This window comes from Sapajus apella, unplaced genomic scaffold (genome assembly GCF_009761245.1).
Source record: "Sapajus apella isolate SASKATOON/1434 unplaced genomic scaffold, GSC_monkey_1.0 scaffold16, whole genome shotgun sequence".
Taxonomy (NCBI): Eukaryota; Metazoa; Chordata; class Mammalia; order Primates; family Cebidae; genus Sapajus; species Sapajus apella.
In genome coordinates this window covers 12,337,359-12,354,787 of record NW_022436956.1, presented here as the reverse complement: position 1 = coordinate 12,354,787, position 17,429 = coordinate 12,337,359, and the positions used below count along the sequence as shown (strand labels likewise).

The window sequence follows — 17,429 nt, the reverse complement described above, 5'->3', positions numbered from 1 at the left end:
TTTCTTTCTTTCTTTCTTTCTTTCTTTCTTTCTTTCTTTCTTTCTTTTTTTGAGACAGAGTATCACTCTTTTTACCCATGCTGGAGTGCAGTGGCAGGCTCTTGGCTCACTGCAACCTCTACCTCCCAGGTTCAAGCGATTCTGCTGCCTCAGCCTCCCAAGTAGCCGAGACTACAGGCATCCACCACCATGCCCAGCTAATTTATTTATTTTTAGTAGAGACGAGGTTTCACCATGTTGGTCAGGCTGGTCTCGAACTCCTGACCTCAGGTGATCCACCCACCTTGGCATCCCGAAGTGCTGGGATTACAGGCATGAGCCACCGTGCCTGCGTTTCTTTTGTACTTACTGCACTACAAGAACTTTAAAGGTACTGATTGTATTTTTCTCTACATCACCTACCACAATGTTTTGCCCAAGGCTGATACTCAATAAATGTTTACTGACTGATTAAAGAAACATTAAAGATCACGGGCCGGGCACAGTGGCTCATGCCTATAATCCTATTGCTTTGGAAGGCCAAGGAGGGAAGATGGCTAGAGGCCAGGAATTCGATGTTATAGATGCCACTGTACTCCAGCCTGGGCAATAGAGCAAGACTCTGTCTCTAAAAATACAAAATACAGATAAAAAGATTATTTAGTATATCTCCAAAGGAAAATAGGCCTCATTTGCAATTTCTTTCTTGAAAGATGACTTTCAAAGTTTCATAAACCTACCCTAACAACAATAACCCTCACTAATGTAAAATATCTTTATGCAAAATCAAAATATTTCACACAACAAATATTTATTGAGTATCTATTACATTTTAGGCACTGTGGATTAGAGGCCTGACCCAAAAGATGTGCTTAAAAAAAAACAAGCAAACCGCCACCAACGAAAATTCTTTAAAACGGTAAACAAAATTGAAGAAAGGTGGTTTTTTCTTTTTTTTTTTTTTTTTGTAAAGTGGTATCTCCCCTCTAGGAGTTTCAGCACTTTAGTGGGAATACAGTTATGTAATCATTATAATGCAGTAATATGGACGTGGGCACAAAATGGACGTGGGGGAGAAATACCCCCCATAGGAGTCAGTATCTCAGCTGCCCCTAGAAGGACAAATGAAGGCAAACGTGTGAAAGCAGAAGGAGGAACGAGGAACCACGACAGCTCTGGCTGCTGTTTGTATGGTCTAGGGAGGGAAAAGTTGACATAGTTGGTAAGTGCTGCTGTCTGCCTTAGGCATGCCAGGACCCAGATGGTGCTGTGGCGAAGAGACTGTTCGCAATCTAAGCAGGTACCAGCAGTGAGGTGCCGTGCAAGGGGCATTACACATGCAGCTCACACATATGGAAGGCTCCATGGCTTGGAAAAACTAAATACCAACAATACAAACAATAATAATTACGTACATGTAGATAGATGCATGTTTGTGTGTTTATGTGTGGAGTGATGGAGAAAATGATGAAATGTGACCCAATGTTTAAAATTGTTCAATCTGGATAGAAATCTTTTAGAGTTGTCCGTACTAGCAGTTTTTCTGCAAGTTTGAAATAATTTGAAAATAAAAAGGTCAAGAAAAACGTGCCCATGGGATTTGGTGACTAAAAGTTTATTGGTGACCTGAGCAGAGCAATTTCAGCGGGATGGGGAGAAGGAATGCCCTACGGCAGGGGGCAGAGGTCAGCATAAGAGATGCAGAGCAGCGACCAGTGCAGCCGACACCGTCCAGATGCCCCGCTGTGAATTGAGAAAGAGATAGTTTTTTCTTGTTGTTGTTTCTGTTTTTTGAGACAGAATCTTGTTCTGTCGCCCAGGCTTGGGCACAGTGTCATGATCTCGGCTCACTGCAACCTCTGCCTCCCAGGTTCAAGCAACTCTCCTGACTCAGCCTCCCGAGTAACTGGAATTACAGGTTCACGCCACCATGCTCAGCTAATTTTTGTATTTTTAGTAGAGACGGGGTTTCACCATGTTTGCCAAGCTGGTCTCGAACTCCTGACCTCAAGTAATCCAACTGCCTCAGCCTCCCAAAGTGCTGGAATTACAGGCGTAAGCCACTGTGCCCAGCTAAGAAAGAGATAGGATTTAACTAGAGAATGGCATCAAGTGAATATTTCTTTTCTTCTTTTTATAGGAGAGTCTTAAATACATTTACATGCTAGAAAGAATGAGAAACCAGAGATAGGGCGAGGAAAGAGAGAATATATGCCTGAAACCATTTCAGCCTGTGTATTTTTACTTTAAAAATACTAAGAATTATGGTCATCGCCATGTTCTGTGTAAGAATCTTATCCATGCCTAGAGTCTTCACTTGAAGCCAAGTAATCTCTCTTCATTTAACCTTGCCACATAGGTCTTAGTGTCCTGAATCACTTTGTGCTTGCCTGTGAATCTTCACAGGTTTTCTGAATCTCACTTCGGTTGTGTGCCCAGACTGAATGCAGTATAAGGCTCAGGACTGTTTCTGGGAAGGGTGGGGGCACATTCCCACTGGCGGAAGATCTTTCCCAGGTATTTTAGTCCTTTTGTGCTGCTATATCAAAGTACTATAGATCAGGTGGCTTATAAACAGAGATTTGTTTTTTTTCACAGTTTTGGAAGCTGGAAGTCCAAGGTCAGGGCACTGGAGATTTCCATGCCTGGTGAGGATCCGCTTCCCGGTTCATTGGTGACACCTTCTCATTGTGTCCTCACACAGTGGAAGGGGTGAATGAGCTTCCTTGAGCCTATTTTATAAGGACATCAATCCCATGCAGGAGAGTTCTGCCCTCCTGACCTAGCCACCTTGAAAAGACGCCACCTTTAAATAGCATCGCCTTGGGGGTTAGGATGAACGTACGCGTTTAGGGAGGATACAAACATTCAAACCATAGCACCAGGCAAGAAACATGTCAGTAGAAAAAATAAAAAGTTCCCCAGTTAAGTAATGCTTCAAAAGGATAAATAGGATGCTTTCTTTCTTATCTCTCTAAAATAACTCTTAAATTTCCAGGCAAAGAAAAGGTAATGATAGTATGAAAGATATTGTAGGACCTTTTACTCATTCATAGAAAGCCCTTGTAATCAAATCCTAAGTAATCTTCCCACCTTTCCAAAGAGCTGTTAATTTGGTTTTGCCTCCAACACTATCGATATTCTCTAACATTATCACTGTCTGCTTCTCTATTCATCTGAACACAGAGTTCTTCCTTACCCACAGAGAAAAGTAGAGCCAATTAGTATTTTTGCCTGAGATTCTCTTAATATTATCAGATGGAATTTGTATCTCAGTCTCAAGGTACTCGTGTTTTATTATTCATACACACAGCTGAGAGCGAAACACAACACAAACGTCTCCACTTTAGAGCCCATCTCAGAGCCCAGACACAGCTCTCAGAACTCCATGGTTGAGTCAGGTTAACTCAGAGCAGGAGGGCTTTTGTGTTGAGGCAGATGAACTTTTTGGTTGCGATCACAGCATGCATTGTCCCGTCTGCTTATGACATGTGAAAAGGGAAGCCGTAAAAGAGAAACAGCCAGGTGCTGCCTTTCACAGCGTCGGGTGCAAACTTCTCTTGGGTGGCGCAGTATGAATGAGCATTAATAACTAAGAATGAGTCCTACTAAGAAATTATCATCCCCGCATTAGGCATCAGGATTCCCCCATGCTAACACTCTGTGTGTGACACAAAAACCTACTCCCATTAAGCAGTTATTCTGAGTGCATGTAGTATGCACTGATTGCGAGTGTTGGTAACAAAAGAACCCCAGTGAGAGCAGGATGGAATAGAGGATTTCAGTGCTGATGGAGATTAAATCGTCAGAGAATGGCTTTGTATATTAACTTCAGGGAACTCAGGTCTTGCCACCTAAAGAGTGACACCTGATGCCCCAATTGTAGGGTAATAAATCTTCAGTAAACCATAAATCTCAAGTAGGCTGCTTGGAAGGTGAGAAAAACCATATCAAGCCCATAAATGTCTTCCTTTCTGGGGACTGAAATGCCATCTCTGGGCACTTATATTTATGTGAATAGCGGGTTTAACACTTGAGACAATTGAAGTTTCATAAAATGATGAGTCCTTGGCCTTGTTGTCAAAGCACCCTGTGAAGAGTACTATTATGATCTGAATTGTCGGCAGCAAAGGTAATAATGAGATTAAGATCAAGTGGTAACCCAGGATTTCAGATCTAGTACCCAAGAAAAGAAATTTCTGAGAAGTAGGTATTTTCTTTTTTAGTGAAAATTAAGAGAGAAAACTAGGAAAAGTACATGTAAATGGCAGCATCCTGGTTATTTCTCTAGCGAGTTAAAGGCTGAACAAATATTGAAAAGAATGACATTATCAGCATCAATTAACATTTTTAGGTCGAAGTCAAGGGGGGCGTTTTTTACTTTCACAAACAGTGCTGCCAGCCGTAAAAAGAGCTGCTGTGTTTCACAACCACACCTACAACACTGTAAGATAGCAATTATTCTTCTGGATCCATTACAAGGAAGGGTTTTCTTGGAGCTGTTACTTGCAGAGCCTTCCTATACACATTTCCCCATGCAGCTCAATTTACTGCATGGAAGGAATACTTGGAATTTACCTGGAATACAGAAAAGAAGCATTTAGCATTCTCCTTTTTTTGGAGCACCACAAATAAAAATTTAGAGTATATTGGAGCTAATCAGAGCCTGGCCGATCCCCTAGAAAGCTCGAATTCTCAAAGAACAACTTCTAAATTTCAAATTAGAAGTCATTATTTTTTAAAAATATGACATAATAAGTAATATTGCATGTTACTGTTTTAAATTTAATAATCTCAACATTATCATTATAAAGTGATTTCACTAGAAAGAGAACACTACTTAATATTATATAGGAATAGGATGAGTCTTAATAATTGTATCAGAATGTATCAGAAAAGTGAAATCAAAGCTGAACTCTTATCACAGTAATTTGATCATTCTTTCTGGCAAGGTAAAATAATCATTCATCTAATTGTCGCATTTTTCAGTTAATGTTTTACAGATATAAGCCAAAGAGATTTTTAAAATATAGGTGTTCAGAAAGGAGGAAATACGTTGCAGTTATATAACACTGATGCATATGGTCATCCTACTGCTTTCAATAAGCATTTAATCATTCTTTGCAAAGGCCTCTTAACTCAGCTAGTTTTTCACAAAGTAATGAGTGCTTTATTCCTTGGAAAATATTTCTAAACGGCAATAGCACGATATAGTTACATAGTGTATCTATTATACCAGGAGTACATTTTGTTGTTAGGAGACTTTGAAAAGCATAAAGACTGTTCTGAAATTGAAATATTTCCCCCAGATGTTTGATTGCCTAAGTGCAGGCTATATTAAGGGACAGAAGCAAAACAACCCTTGTGGCTTCACAGATGTCCTATCACAGCACAGACTCTTTTATAATCCTCTGAATAAAATCTAATTTGTTTCATCTGGTGAAGAGGTCACTTCTAGCTTCTGACCAGCATGAGTAAAAAGATTTGATCATCTGAGTTGTATTTAATATTAAATTTGTACTTGGTTTGTAAAGCAAATTATTAGTGTTTTCTGGTTAAGATTTTTAAAAACATTCATGTTACTTAAAATAAGCTTGCATATTGTGACGCAGATTCGCATTTGTACTTTATCTGCGTCTCTTGAGGTAACCAGCTTCCCCACCCCTTCCCAAGTTGGCAACACTTTTACGTCAAAGACTTAGCTTTTAAAACTTAAACTTTTAAGCCAAAGACTTGTCCTTAATATAAAGCCCATTCTAAGCTTTCTATTTTTTTCTAGGCTTATAATCCTAAATTTCCAGGAGGAATCACTCAGCCACTAACTCTCCAATTGCCTGAAAGTAGGAAAAAATCCTCTACTTTTTCTTTATTTGTTTTCAATTCTTTGGTCACCTTCCTAGAAGTCTCAACCCCCAATTTGAAAAATGCTAATTTAAAATTTGTGAGGAGTGCCAGTCTTCTAATTTTACATTAACCCAAAATATCTCTTTAGAATTACCAGGAACACTGGTCTCAATATGAAAGTACCAAATCAAGCAAAGTACCAAGAGGGCAACCTTCTGAAACAGTGAATGACCATCAACCTTCCAGAAGACCAGCCAAGCCCAAGATTCGAAAACAGCATAAACACCAGAATGGCCTGAAGTCTTTCACAAAGGAGGAGGTGATTGCCAGCCAGGGGAACCAGAATAACTCTCCCAGGCAGCAACAAAACCAAAATAAGCCTCTTGATACTTCAACAAAGCATGAATCGATTGTGATTATGCATGCCTCTAACAATGACTTACAAGACTCAAGGGCACTTAGGAGCCAGAATCTCAAAGAAACCTCTAATCCATTTGCTCCACCAAAACAAGCTTCTGCCAAGGTCTTATATAAAAACTCTACTGGATATGACTCCGGGCTGAATGTTGATGAAGAAAGAGGACAAAAAGAACAAGAAGAGGAAAGATTTTCATATGAGCAGCTACACACCAACACCCTTTCTGATATGGATTTGAACAACTTTAATGAACTTTCTAAGAGACACGTGCTCCTAAGTCAGAAAGGCTCTCAGTTTGTTTATCACATAAATGTTCATGGATCAACTGAAAATAAGAAACAACCTGAACAGCCTTACACAGAGACAAAATATAAGAACTTAGAAATGTTATGGTAAGAATTCTTTTTCCTCAAGTGGTTTTCTAGAGGAGAAAGGAGAGGCTGCTGTAGAAAGACAGGAGAGGGAGAAGGGGAAGGGGACTTCAAAGGGATAGACAGGTGAGAAGAAGGTTTCACCTGACAACTTCCTTGGCTCTGAGTCCTGCCTCAGAGTCCTTTTTTCTTTCTTTCTTTTTTTTTTTTTTTTTTGAGACAGAGTCTTACTCTGTTGCCCAGGCTGAAGGGCAGTGGTGTGATCTCAGCTCACTGCAACCTCTGCCTCCTAGGTTCAAGCAATCCTCCTGCCTCAGTCTCCCAAGTAGCTGGGAGTACAGGCATTCACTACCACATCAGGCTAATTTGTGTATTTTTAGTAGAGATGGGGTTTCACCATGTTGGCCAGGCTGATCTCAAGTGATCTTGCCTCAGCCTCCCAAAGTGTTGGGATTACAGACGTAAGCCACCGTGCCCGGCCAAGAGTCTACTTTTGATGTATTTCTTTTCCTCTTCCCTGTCCCCTCTATTTTTCCACTGTAGTTAAACTAGAAGTTGGAGGTAGAGGAGGACAGAGGGACCCAGCCAAAAAACATCAGTGTGTTTTGAGGGTTGCAAGTGTTTGGAGGAAACAAATGATCTCCAACATTATCATGGCCTATCCTGAGAAAATAATCTAAAATACAGAAAAATATGTACTTGCAAAAATATCATCATTTATAGAAGTGACCTAAAAATCCAACAATAGGGAGTGTTTAGGTAAATTATGATATTTAGTATCATGGAACCACTAAAAATTATGGTTATGAGGAAATGCTTCTATGGGAAGAAAATAGCAAGGCACAAAATTACACCTTTGGTTGAATGCCACTGGTGGGATAAAAAGTACATTTAAGGAGCATGAGCGGAACTGTGTTAAAATATGCACAGAAGAAGAAAAATTTACCAAAATGCCGATAGTAGTTATCTCTAGCAAGAGAGATTGGGATTTTAAAAATTTATTCTTTATATTTTCAGAACAGTTCAAGTTCCCTACAATGTAGAAGTATAACTTCTATTAACAGAAAAATGAAAGTTATTTTAAAAATTACTTCAGGCGCCATTTCTTGGTGTTCTTCAAACATGCTTTCTACGCACCTAACATGCTGAATATAATGCTACAATACTAAATACTATACAAGGTGCAAAAGAAGTATGGTGTGTGGGACACCTTCAAGGAACTTACTTGCAAAATTGGGAGACAATTATTCCTCTGTGAGTTGATGAGAGAACATTTAAGTGCTACACTTCGTGGTATGAAATGTACATTTAATAGGATTTAAAATTAGCTTCCTAGAAGAGATCATGATAAGCATCTTTGTCTTTTTATTTTTTACTTTTTTATTTTAGAGAGATTGTTTTTAACACTTTTACCATTAAAAACAATATTTAGTTTTTGGTGGATAGATAAATAGATAATAGATAGGAAATTTCCTCCTATTCCTTTTTGGAAAGAACTTTGGTCATAAATGGGTATTCGATTTTATCAAATACTTTTTCTGCATTAATTGAAACATTTCTCCATTAATCCTTCAATGCGATGAAATGTGTTAACAGATTTTCTGATGACGCACTATCCTTTTATGTCTAGGGTAACCCAATTTGTCATACTGCATTTTTAATAAGTTGCTTTATTTGATGTGTTAACACTTTGTTTAGGATTTAACATTTTCATATACGTAAAGTGAGACTGGCTTATAATTTTTCTTTCTGCCACTGGCCTTGACTGGGTGGCTTATCACGATAATACCAGCCTTATAAAATGAGTTGAGGATTATTTCATCTTTTTGCATCTTCTGGGACACTTTATATACAGTTGGCCTTATCTGTTACTTGAAGGTTTGATAGAATTTTCCTCTAAAACTATTGGACCATGGGTGGGTTTCCTTTGGCTTTTTGTTGTTGTTTGTGAGCAGATTTTAAACTCCTGATGCACTTACTGTAAGTGTTATAAAACTTTGCCATCTTTTCATTTTCTCTTTAATCAGTTTAATAAACTATGTTTTCTAGCAAAAATTTTCCTTTTATGCTGTTTTAAAATGTACTGTCATAAAGCTTTTCATAGTATTTAAATAACTTTAATATTCACCTTTATTATATCTGTAATCATGTCCCTTTTTTAAATTTCTTTTTAAAAAAAATTTTTTGGCAGCCTCAACCTCCTGAACTTCTTTTGCTTAATCTTCTCTGTACACATAGCTAACGGATCCTACACTTTTGAGTAACCTCTTAGTATAAGTTTCCATAAGGACAATCCCATGGGTCAGTTTCTTAATTCTTGCCTCTTTCTTGGAGACAGACTTACTTTCTTTCTTTCTTTCTTTCTTTCTTTCTTTCTTTCTTTCTTCCTTCCTTCCTTTCTTTCTTTCTTTCTTTCTTTCATTTTATTTATTTATTTATTTTTTACAGGGTAGGATCTCACTCTGTCACCCAGACTGGAGTGCAGTGGAGAGATCTCTGCTCACTGCAACCTCCACCTCCCAGGTTCAAGTGATTCTCCTGCTTCAGCCTCCTGAGTAGCTGGAATTTCAGGCAGGCACCACCACACCCAGCTAATTTTTGTATTTTTTAGTAGAGACGGGTTTCCCCATGTTGGCTAGACTGGTCACGAACTCCTAGCCTAAAGTGATCCAGCCACCTCAGCCACCCAAAGGGCTGGGATTACAGGCGTGAGCCACCTTGCCCGGCCGGAGATGGACTTTCTAGAGACCTTTACTTTCTCTTTCTAGACTTGCTACATAGCTGTCCTGCTGAGGATTCCCTTTGCCTTTCTTCTGATAGGATTCTCTTTTTCAGTATCTCACATGTTCCTTATTTTGTTTGAGCTCCCCTTCCATTGTTTTCTTCAGATTGGAAATGTGATATAAGGACAGGGGACAGCATGATGGGCAGTTCTCAGCGTGCCAGTGTCTTGTGCCATATTTGTTTTCTGACTGCATTCTGCTGTTGTGCTCATATTATCCTTGAGCATCTCCATGTCCTCAAGGAGACTCTCTTTCTTCAGTCTTCTCCTGTTTTTTCCATCCCTGTTCTCTTTCTTAGTTTCTCTCTAATTTTGGTAGAGAACACCCTCTGTTGCTTGGGAGGCAAATGTTTTGAGATCTTGCAGGACTGAAATTATCTTTGTTCTGCCTTCGCCCTTGATTGGTAGCTTGGCTGAGGATTGTAGAATTTTAGATTGAAAATCATTGTCCCGGCCGGGCGCGGTGGCTCAAGCCTGTAATCCCAGCACTTTGGGAGGCTGAGGCGGGTGGATCACGAGGTCAAGAGATCGAGACCATCCTGGTCAACATGGTGAAACCCCGTCTCTACTAAAAAATACAAAAAATCAGCTGGGCATGGTGGCGCTTACCTGAAAATCATTGTCCCTCAGAATTGCCTTCTTGTATCCAGTGCTGCTGTTGAGGAATCTGAAGCCACCTCATTCCTGACCTTTTGTGTATAAACTATTTTGTTTTTTTTTTTCTGGAAGCTTTAGAATCTTTTCTTTTTCTCTATTGAAATGAAATTTCATAATAACATGCCTTGGTATAGGTCTATTTTCATAGACTGGACTGGGCCCTTTAAACCTGAAAATGTGCATCCTTCAGTTCTGGGAAAATTTCTTCAGTCTTCTCTTGGGTAGTTCATTTCAACCATTTTCTCTGTTTGCTCTTTCTAGAAACTCCTGTGATTCAGATGTGTTCTTCCAGGACTGTCATTATGATTTTGTTTTCCTTTTCTCTTTTGTTTTCCATTTCTTTGTAATTTTGTTCTACTGTCTGGGAGGGTTTCTCCGTTCTAGCTTCCAGCCTTTCTACTGCTATCATATTTGTTGATTTCTGAGAGGATTTTTTTTTTTGCTGTTGTTTTCTGTTATTGTTTTTTGAATGTTTCTCTTTTTATAACCCAATGTTTTTGTTCATGGATGCGACATCCATTTTTCGCAACATCTTCTTGGATTTTTAACAAGGCAAAATAGGGCACGAGGGCCCTTGTGACTGAATTTTTAAGTGTTTTTAATTCCCTGCTTCGTTTTTCTTTCCTCCAGGTCTTTGTCAGGGATGTTTATTTCTCTTCCCCTATTTTGCTGCCTTCCACCTTAGGGCTTGTGTCAGATGTGTGGCAGTTCTTGATTGTCTTCTCATGATCAGGTATGAGGGACTAGAAAGCTTATTGGAAGCTCTGAGTGACAGTGCTTGTTGACGTTTAGCATCTGCAGAATGATGTGTGGGGGCCATCTAATAGGAAGCCCTTCCTGTAGGTTTTAGGTCTTTTATCTTGGTGGTCAGATTTATTATCTGTGCTTGGTGCTTCACAGGGAGACTTGTTCGCTTCTTCAGAAAACCTCCAGTGAATTTAGCATTGAGTCTGGCATATGTTTTCCATCATCTTCAAACTTTTTAGTCTTCTTATGATTTAGGTATGTCTTTTTTAAATAGTATGTTGGATTTTATTTCTTTATTCATTCTTAAACTCACTATTAGCTAGTGAGTTTAAACTGTAGGGCAAGTGCACTGGCTCACACCTGTAATACCAGTATTTTGGGAGGCTGAGAAGGGAGGATTGCTTGAGTCCAAGAGTACAGGACCAGCCTGGATAACGTGGCAAAACCCTATCTCTACAAAAATTAGCCTGGCATGGTGGGGTGTGCTTGTGGTCACGACTGATTAGGAGGCTGAGGTGGGAGGATCACTTGAGCCTGTAAATCAGAGTTTGCAGTGAGCCAAAATCCTGCCACTACATTTCAGCCTGGGTGACAAACTGAGACACTGTCTCAAAAAACAAACCACAAAAGCTGCTTACATTGATTATGGCACTGATACCTTTGAATTTATTTCTACCATCCTAATTTGTCCTTCTGAATCACCCTTTCTCTATACTTCTTTATTTCTTTTATATCCTCTATTAACCCGATAGAATTTTATTTTTTCTTCTACTGATTTGCAAGTATATATTCTCTTTATAGTCTCTTATTGTAAGTCATGTACTTAACTAGTCTAACATTAAATTAATATTTGTATTCTCCTCCAAAACATGTTCAAAATTATTAGATTTGTTTTAATCCAGTCACCTTTCCTGTCATACATATTGCTTTGTTCAGCAACTTGTCTATCACCTTATCTTCAAAATTAGTCATTGCTTTTATTACTGTTGTACAGAGTTAATACTGTGCTATATTTAGCCAATTGTTTATTAATGTCTTTTCTTCACACCCTTTCTTCTATGTTACCCTTTATTGCCGAGGGAAATCCTTTAGAAGTTCTTTTAGCATGTATGGTAAATTTACATGAACACTTCTTTACATAAACTTACTATTTTGAATTATAGTTTAATATTGTAAAGAATTCAACTTGTTGAAAACATGACTTTTCTGTTTCTTGGTTTCTTATGCTTAGGTATGAAATTTTTAATTCAACCTGAGACTCTTCTATAATTCCTGAATCTTAAGATTCATCTCTTCCATAAATTCTGAAAAATTATCACACATGTTCCCTTTGAATATTATGTCTCAAATTTACTCTATTTTCTCCTGTAGGAACCCCAATAGCTGTATGTTAGATTCTCTTATTCTAGATTTCATGCCTTTTTAACTGTTTTTGTTTTACATCTTTTATTTCTCAGTGCTGCTTTCTGAAAAATTTCTTCGGACAAATTTTCCAGCAGAATAAATCTCTCTTTACCTATGTCTGATATATGCTCTTTACTGTATTCATTGAGTTTTAAATTTCAGTGATGGTATTTTCCATGTCTAGAATTTCTATTTGGTTCTGATTAAAACCTCTCTTTTTTTTTTTTTTTCCAAAATACAGGATTTTTAAATGTTTCTCAGATTTTTAACTCCTTTTTTCATGTTTTTAATCACCTTAACCCGCCTTATGAATGTTAGCTAATATTCTATTATCTGAAGTTCTTGGAAGTCCACTATTGCTATTTGTATGTGTGTGCATGTGTGTCTGCTGACTCTCGTACTTGGTAGATTATTTCCTCTTATGGGCAAGGACTTTGGATTGTGAACTTATGTTTAGCCACCTTTTCCATGGAAACCTAGGCAGGCTTGGGTGGGAGTGTATCTCTCCAAAGAAGTTTTATATTTGCTTCTGCCATTTACTACAGACGTATTCCTTATTCAAAATCATTTTTATATTAGTTTCTTGGTGTTGGATTTCTATGATTATGTGGATAAGGTAAATTTGAATTCCAAATATTGTCCTATGGATATGTTGTTGTTGGGGTTTTTTTGTTTTTTATTTTTGTGGGGGATGTTTTGTTTTGTTTTTCTATTCAGAGCCCAGACCAAGACAAACAGGCTTGCTTGTTTTTTTTCATGGTTGGTGAATGGGTTTTTAATTAATCCAGCTTTTAATTGACGATGTAGCACCTCAACTTATAATCTTCATACAAAGATCTTAGTTCTGATTCCCTGCTTCACACAGGACCAAGATCTTGCATATTCTATACTGGCATTAACTATTAAAACTCAAGCTTTTAGACCCAAATCTCTAATAAAGAAAGATATAACTTCAGCTCATCTAAAATCTGCTTTGGTTTTTATTCCTTTTTTGGTTTTGGTCTTTGGAGATTTCTGTTTATCTTACAAATTCAACTATATATTTAAAGGATGTTTAACGCAACATTTCTAGGTATTTTGTAGTGGGAAGGTCTTTGATTTTTCAAAATGGTGTATTTTTCTATTCTGAATGCACTAAACAAAAGTTCTAAATAAAATGTAGAATGTCCTAAAGGGAAAAGAGGAGGAGTTTAAGATAAGTAAGAAATTAATGTATTAATAAAAAGATTAAGCTGAAAGTCATTAATTTGATTTGGAAGTGAAAAATACATCAAGTCAATGTTTCAGAAAGACTTTTCTGCTAGAGGTCTTATGTATCCAGATTTTATTAATACATTTTTGCTTTTTTTTTATTAAGGAAATTCCATTCTTCTTCTGACAGACAGCCAGTTAGAGCTTCTCCGGATTCATGGCTCACCCAGATAATGGAGCAGCATCAGCAAGCCTTGGTGCAACTGACCGACTTGCAGCCCAGTGAAGGGGTCTTACCCAGTGTCACGCTTCCACCTATACGGTCAAGGGTGGAAAGTGAATCCCAACTCAGTTCAGAGAGAAGTCAAAGAAATCAAGCGAAAATTAGCCGTAGCAATTCTGAAGGCTATCTGTTTCAGCTGGAAAAGGGAAAAAAGCATAGGAAAAGAAGCCACAGTAAGGTAATAAAAGCGCCATTTTAACCCTGTAACCCTTAAATTTTGAGAATACAGATGGACCTTGATTGAATTATAGCCCTGGAGTAGGGATGGTCATTACTGAGTTGCTACCACAACTGAGTGGCCTAGAGTCCTAAGGAATTTCTTACTCCAGCCCCTGCTACTCCCTGGGGGTTTCCCTCCTCTTCTTTCTAGAAGTTGTTGCTGCCAGGGATGCCCATTTCTCCCTCCTGTTGAAGTCATTGTGGCAAGAGGTCTTCATTTGCAGACAGGCAAAATTCCTCCTTTCATCCCCAGTTCAAATGTCCCTTCCTCAGAAAAATTTCCTTACTCCACCCCAAGCCCCATGCTAACCTGAGTCTTCATAGGTTATTAAATAATTTGTTTCCAGGTCATTCTCATGTCTTAAAAAGTAGAGTAAGTAGGTTTGAGTGAGTGAAAGTGCCTGTTGCCATTGTATTTCCCCTACCATCTGCCACCATGAGAACTTACTGTGGCCCTAATCTCAACCCAGCTTCTGCAGTAAAATACGTGGGCTGGCCAGTGACTGAACTTTCTTATCAAATGTTAGCTGACCTTTACTGAGTTCTTTTTTTTTTTTTTTTTTTTTTTTTTGAGTGGAGTTTCGTTCCTTTTGCCCAGAATGGAGAGCAATGGCTCGATCTCAGCTCACTGCACCCTCTGCCTCCCTGGTTCAAGTGATTCTCCTGCCTCAGCCTCCCAAGTAGCTGGGATTACAGGCACCCCTCCCCACCATGCCCAGCTAATTTTTGCATGTTTAATAGAGACAGGGTTTCACTATGTTGGCCAGGCTGGTCTTGAACTCCTGACCTCAGGCGATGTGCCTACCTCAGCCTCCCAAAGTGCTAGGATTACAGGCATGAGCCACCTCGCCCGGCCTGAGCTCTTTGTCTCAACTAAATTCACCATTACTAGCACTTTTGCACACTTAAATCTTTTGTCATAGGGGCTACAAGATTTAACAACTAAAATCGGGGGCCCAAAGTAGAATGTTTTCAGTAAAAAATGAAGGAGCCTAGGAGGGAGACTTTTTATGTCCTGTGTATTTCTCCACTGTCTCTGACAATAAAAAGCCCTCAGGAAAGATTCCTTGCTTCCAGCGTCAAATAGTAAGAAAAATGCTGGAAAATGCATTCTGTTTTACAGGCAACAGGGAAAGGCCTGGTTGAAAGCAATAGGCCTGTGGTGAGTCGGGTTTTCAGGGAACAGACTCTGAAATGAGATTTGCATGCAGGAGGTCTATAGGGAGCAACCTCGGGAGCCTCCCCTTTAAGGGAGTGCTTTTGTTCTCCCATACTGACCCGCCATTGGGTACTGACTGGCCCTGGGGAAGGGTGGCGACTTTGGGCACAGCAGCTCCACTTGGCTGAGGGCAGTTTTTAGGGAGGGACTCAACTCTGAGCCATCAGCAGACAACACTCCCAGCGCCTGGGGAAATTAGTGCCTCAGTTTATAAGGGCCTCCACTCTAAGACAACTTGAGAGGAATTAAGCAAATCATTCCTTAGTTGAATTCAATTTGTTGTTAAATAATTTCTAGGCCAGGCGTGGTGACTCTTGTAATGCCAGCACTTTGGGAGGCTGAGGCAGGCAGATCACCTGAGGTCAGGAGTTCGAGACCAGCCTGGACAACATGGTGAAACCATGTATCTACTAAAATACAAAAATTAGCCAGGCATGGTAGTGGGCACCTGTAATCTCAGCTACTCGGGAGGCTAAGGCAGAATATTCACTTGAACCCAGGAGGCAGAGGTTGCAGTAAGCTGAGATTGTGCCATTGCACAATTGTGCTGAGATTGTGCTTGGGCAATAAGAGCAAACTTCCATCCCAAAAACAATAATAATAATAATAATTTCTACTAGGAACTTGGAAAGTGCTGGGATGTAAATATGAGCCATGAGCCTTGCTCAGAAGAAGCTTACAGCTGCATGGAACTTGGGAAGACAGACAAGTTAATGCCTATTACGTTGCAGTAAATGTTGCAAGCAAAAAACAAATAATGCTATTAACCAATAATAAAAGTAATAATAATAATGTTGGCATGCATGGGTAGCACAGAGGAACATAAGGAAAACTGATATGCTGACCTGGGAGTCATAAATTCAATTGACTAAGAAGGGGAAAAGAAAAGAAAACTAACGTTTAGTTGATGGCTGTTCTTTGCTAGGGACTAAGCTAAGGTTTTTAGACATTATTTCACTTAATATCACACCAAATCTACAAAAAGAAAAGAATAATTCTGATTGTGTAGATGAAGAAATGAGGGCTCAGGTGAATTAATAACTTGCCCAAGTCATAAGAGATGTTAGGGAACAGAGGTGAGAACCTAGGAATGAATGGGTCCGTGACTTCTGCTAAAGGACACAAAGCTTCGGAAGATAATTCCAAACAGAGTCTTAAAGGGTGGGGAAGACTTGGCAAAGAAGACTGCAAGAGCAATTCAGGTGGGAGTACCAACATGAACAAAGGTTCTGAAGCTGTGACATGACGCATGCTGGGGATGAGAGCACTTCAGGTCCTTGTCACTAAACATGGGAGGCAAGGAGTGTTGAAAAATGGGAGCAGAGTGGTGGATAGGGGCCAGGTCTTAGAGGATCTCGTTTTCCATAAAAGAAGTACTCTCTTCTATAGGCCAGAGGGGACCATGGAGGAATTTTAAACATGGTCAGATTTGTATTTTAGAAAGGCAGCTCTGGCTATGGTGTGCAGGGTGGATGCAACACATCCCAGAAAGTGATGGGATTATGAAGTCAGTGGATCCTCAAGTGGGGCCTGTAGAAAAAAAGATAAGGGGTGGCCTCAAAAAGAAGGGGAAGCTAGCCTGGAACAGGCATCAAGAGATACTAACGAGAAAAAAAGGAGGATAGCTTGGGGCTGAGATATGACTCCAGCCCAATCCTGCAGCTCCCATCTTGAGCCCCTCCGGGTACCCCAAGTCTTCGCCTCACAACCCTAGAGTTCTTACCCCAGCTCCTTCACGTACTCACCTGGGGGTTCTTTGAACTCTTCATTCCAACTTCACTCTCTCATGTCCTCCCCTCTGCTGGGGACCCTAATCCATGCCCACACTGGAATCCGCTGCTAGTGACTTACAGCTGGAGAATCTTCCGTTCCACTGTAAATAAGGAGAAAAGTGCCTTTTTTCTTTTCTTTCTTTTTTTTTTTTTTTCCTTGAGACAGAGTCCCACTTCAATTCCCATGCTGGAGTGCAGTGAAGCAATCTCGGCTCACTGCAATTTCCACATCCTGGGTTCAAGCGATTCTCCTGCCACAGCCTCCGAGTTGCAGGGATTACAGGCGTGCGCCACCACACCAGCTGATTTTTGTATTTTTTAGTAGAGACAGGGTTTCGCCATGTTGGCCAGGCTGGTCTTGAACTCCTGACCTCAGGTGGTTCACTTGCCTTGGCCTCCCAAATTGCTGCAATTACAGACGTGAGCCACTGCGCCTAGCCGGAAATGTGTTCTTGAATCACAGGTAACTTCTTTTTCCACAGAAAAATCATTACATGGTAGTTAGGCTGTAAGGTGCTATTTGTAGTGTTTTTAAGTGTTTTG

At 39.6% G+C, this 17,429-nt stretch overlaps 1 protein-coding gene across 2 annotated transcripts in view; it reads left to right on the top strand.

The window, feature by feature from the left end:
* JHY (junctional cadherin complex regulator) overlaps nucleotides 1–17,429 on the top strand; it is a 74,516-nt gene that overhangs the window by 46,909 nt on the left and 10,178 nt on the right. For both annotated transcript variants that reach the window (XM_032285152.1, XM_032285151.1), the window contains exons 5-6: nucleotides 5,972–6,633; nucleotides 13,560–13,854. In XM_032285152.1, coding sequence (XP_032141043.1) covers nucleotides 5,972–6,633; nucleotides 13,560–13,854 — 957 coding nt within the window. The remainder of the gene's footprint in view (nucleotides 1–5,971; nucleotides 6,634–13,559; nucleotides 13,855–17,429) is intronic.